The 3,891-nt window shown below is 54.8% G+C and overlaps 1 protein-coding gene across 1 annotated transcript; it reads left to right on the forward strand.

The window, feature by feature from the left end:
• The first annotated feature begins 735 nt into the window (after positions 1 to 735).
• On the forward strand, positions 736 to 3,164 carry LOC130835098 (15 kDa protein B-like). Its single transcript, XM_057706344.1, has 4 exons — positions 736 to 915; positions 1,586 to 1,690; positions 2,367 to 2,468; positions 3,111 to 3,164. Exons 1-4 carry the CDS (start codon positions 736 to 738, stop codon positions 3,162 to 3,164), a joined length of 441 nt encoding a protein of 146 aa, XP_057562327.1.
• Positions 3,165 to 3,891: the final 727 nt, after the last annotated feature.

Below are 3,891 nucleotides of genomic sequence, written 5' to 3' on the forward strand. Positions count from 1 at the left end.
AGCTGCTGCCTAGGGTTGCCTGTGTCAGCAGCCAGGAATCCCTGCCCTGATCCTACTGGGAACAGCCTCGCCACTTTTCCTGCAGGGAATGACCTGGGGGAAGTGGACAGTGAGGCTCTCCCTGGAGAAGTTGCTGCTGTCACATCCATGAGGGGCGGTGAGCCATGAATTGTCAGATTTTATGATTTTTTCAAAGTAAGTCAGGCATCCAGATTTTTAAGGGTTGACAACCAGTATTTTAAAATGTATGTAACATGGTAGGTGTCTGCCTGAGCACAGCCTCAGATTGGATGGTCTCCTTGTGCTCTCAGCTGAGGAACTGTCAGATAGAGAGTTCATGGATCTCAGGCAGTTGTTTTGGAATCAAACCAGAACAGCCTGGCAGAGACATGGACTGTCAGAGGCATGGAGTCTTGGACTGTCAGAGGTGGCCTCCTTGTGGCACAGGTGGGGACACTGAAGCCAGAGTGGAGCCAGGACTTGCCCAGCATCACACATGTCTCCTGCCCCTAACTCAGGGCTGCCTCACTCCTAGGCCCTGGCCTATTACCCAACCCCAGTTGCCTTAGTCACTGGTATTTTGGAATATTGGCCAACACTGGGTGCCTAGCAAAGGAAAGGAGAGGCCCCTTTCAGGAAGGCCCCAGCCCTGCATGTCGCCAGCAGCCCTTGGGCAAGGCTGCCCGAGTAGCACCTAAAAGGGGCTGCAAGTGGCAGTGGGTCAGAGAAGGGACAATGGCAGGGGCTTGGAGGGCACTGGTGCTGGTGGCAGGCTTGGCAGCAGTGGCCTGTGTGGCCCAGCGCACTCTGAGCTATGAAGAGATAGTCGCCCAGGCCCTGCAGTTCTTCAACCAGGGGCGCAGAGGACAGCGAATCTTCGGCCTGCTGGAAGCCTTTCCTCCGCCCTTGGTGAGCGTTGGGGGCTCAAGCCCGGGGAGCGGGTAACACCTGCCTTTAGCAGCCTATGACAGCAGGCAGGAGAGAATGCCTCGCACAAGCACAAAGTGCTTGGTTAATATTAGCTGCTGTTATTAAGTTTCTCCCCTCGGAAGGTAAGACAAAGACGCTAATCTCTCTTGGGCCTGACAGCTGGCTAGCTGGTCAGTTCCGGGCTTTGCCCAAGGATGAAACATGGGGTCTGGGAGTCCAGCCTGTACTCAGGCTCTGGGCTTGAAGGAGTAAGCAGAGCTGTTTCAAAGGACAGACCGGAACTGGGCTGGTCTCACCAGCACCTCACCAGGGCCTTCCAGTGTCCCCTTTCCGCCCCATTACCTCTCTCCTGGCAGCTGAGCATGCCAGGCAAGTATTCTAGTTTCTTTGTCACAGAAGAGGAAATTGAGGGGCAAAGACAGGAAGTGACCCCTCCAGGTGGTACAGCCATGAGGTGGTAGCCTCCACCAGTTTCCAGAAGCCCTGCACACCTTAAATCTCTGCTGAGGCCACTTGAAGAGGCTTCCTCCTTTAGGTGGGAAGTGCAGACCCCGGCTAAGCCCCTTCCAAATGGAACTGTGACCTCTCTCCTCCCTGCCTTTGTTCCCTCCTCTGTAAAAGGGAGATGATCATGAGTCTTCTGTTGCTTCTTCAGAATTCCACCACCACGATCCCGCTCAATTTCAGGATTAAAGAGACCGTGTGCTTCTTGTTTTGGCGCCGCCGACAACCCCGAGAATGCCCCTTCAGGGAAGGCGGGGTGAGTCTCCCGCGCCCGGCGCAGAAGGACCGCCCCTCTCTCCCGCCTCCCCTCCCGCAGGCTGTTTGCCTCCACCCTCCTCACCTCATCAGGTGAAGTTTGACTGTGGAAACCGTTTTTAAAATTGGGTTTTTCTTCCTACGAATTACTACCAATCCTTATTAGAAAAACAATACATGCTAAAGAAATGACTAAATGTTAAAAGAGAAAGAAGAAAGGGGGACCATAATCCACCTAGCGATAACTGTTTTCCGAAAATTAGGAAAATACTATTTTATTATAACAAATTAATAAAATGTGGAGAAGCAAACTAAAAAAACCAACAACAACAACAAAAAAAACCGAACAAAAAACCCAACTGCAACCCCCACTAACCGGGAGGAGACAACATTAACCCTTGGTATATCATCTTCTGTATCTTTTTCATATACACACGTATGATTTAAACAAATATAGCTTCCTCTGAGGCTAATTTATGAGGGCTTTTCCCGTTTAATAATTTGCATGAAAAGTCCTTAAGTTTTACTGGGCGCGCACAGAACCCGCCCGGGTCCCCCCAGCGATCACCGCTCCCGCCTGGCTCTGGCGGAGGATTAGGCAGGGCGCGGGGCTGCGGGGCTGGGGGGCCTGGGCGAGGGCGCCGGCCTCCGCAGCCCCTGTGCTCGCTGACCCGCAGGAGGAGAGGAACTGCACCGGCGCCTTGTTCTTGCGGCCGCACATCAGACTCCTGTCCCTCAACTGCGACCCGCCCCAGGACCGGGAGCCGAACCGCGAACCAGCGGAGGTGAGCCCCTGCGTCTCTGCGCCCGCGCTGGCCCCCAGGCTGTTGCCGTCGCGGGCGGCGCTCTGTCCCGTGACCGCCGATTACCGACGGGCCCTCACCCGGGTCACCGACTTCAGCACGTGGAGCCTCAGTTTCCTCTTCTGGAAACAGGGCCGATGGGAGCCCTTCTGAACGCAAGTCGTTGGGAGGGGCAAGGCTTGTGGAATGTGAGGGCTGGACCTTGATGACTGCTAGTCGTTTGGCAAGAGGGGAGGGGAAGAGAGACTGGTGGTCAAGGCTGAGGGGCATCCTGGGGGTGAGAGGGAACTTAGTCTTCTCAGGACACTGGCTATGCTCTGGGCTCTGAGCTCTGGGAACCCTCCTTGCCAACCCACACTTGGGAAAACTGAAGCCGGAGGTGGAGCCTCCTGGCAAGTGAGTGGAATAGCCAGGGTGGAAATGAGTGGCAGAGTTCAGGCCTTCCCAGGCCCTCTGGGCTCCCAGGGGAAGAGCCTGACTGGGGACCACCTGCAGCCCCGTCACCAACGTCACTGCCTGTGCCTCACACTCATCCCCACCCAGAGAGAGGGGCCACAGGCAGGACAAGAAAGGGAGGGCCAATCAATGAGGGTGATCACGTCTGAATCACTTCTGCAGTTTCAACGGGTGAGGCGTTCTGCTGGGCCCCCTGGAGCAGACACCAGGAATTGAGAGCTCCCAACTGCCACCTGCGGCCAGGGACCTGTACGAGAAAGCCAAGTATGACATCATCACCAACATCCTGAGGAATTTCTAGGGCTAGAGAAGGGAAGGGATGCCCTGCAACCCAACCATGACATCTTATTACTGCCCATTTGCTTCCTCTGTTGCCCTCAGCACTCCCTTTCCTGCACAGTCTGAACCCCCCCATACTGCTCTGCCTTTGCATACTTGCTTCCCTCTGCCTGGGATTCATGCCCATCCTGTGTCTGTAAACCCTACTCATCCTTTATGGCACAGCTCCAAAGTCACCTCCTCCAGGAAGCCTCTCTACTCTTCCCTGGGCAGCAGAAGTGTCCTTTCCTTGTCTGTGCATTCACAATCCTCAAACCATGCTGGCATTACCTGCTGTGTCCCAGGCTTCCTAGCACCGTTTACTCACAGCTGGGCCCTCCTAAGCCAGCTGCAGGTGGCTGGGGAATGACTTTCTCAGCACAGTGCTCCTGAATCCTGGGAGGGCAGTTCCTTCTGTGCAGGACACTGAGCGCCCCTGTTCCCTGCCCAGTCACCGTGGCAACTAAATGTCCCTTCATGTATCCAGGTACCTCCAAGAGGGGGTCAGTCCACTCTCTGGTAAGAACCACAGGAGAGAAACTCAATAAAACGTTTCTAAAATAAATGATTACATGAATGTGAATGAATAAGGTGTTAGAGCTGGACCAGCTGGACTTGGGGTGAG

Source organism: Hippopotamus amphibius, chromosome 13 (genome assembly GCF_030028045.1).
Source record: "Hippopotamus amphibius kiboko isolate mHipAmp2 chromosome 13, mHipAmp2.hap2, whole genome shotgun sequence".
Taxonomy (NCBI): domain Eukaryota; kingdom Metazoa; phylum Chordata; class Mammalia; order Artiodactyla; family Hippopotamidae; genus Hippopotamus; species Hippopotamus amphibius.

Excerpts from the sequence above, each read along its gene's own strand:
- LOC130835098 (XM_057706344.1), top strand. The coding sequence starts at position 736 with ATGGCAGGGGCTTGGAGGGCACTGGTGCTGGTGGCAGGCTTGGCAGCA. Across the intron at positions 1,691-2,366 it reads GCCCCTTCAGGGAAGGCGGG|GAGGAGAGGAACTGCACCGG; the intron begins GTGAGTCTCCCG and ends GCTGACCCGCAG. Across the intron at positions 2,469-3,110 it reads GGGAGCCGAACCGCGAACCA|TTTCAACGGGTGAGGCGTTC; the intron begins GCGGAGGTGAGC and ends TCACTTCTGCAG.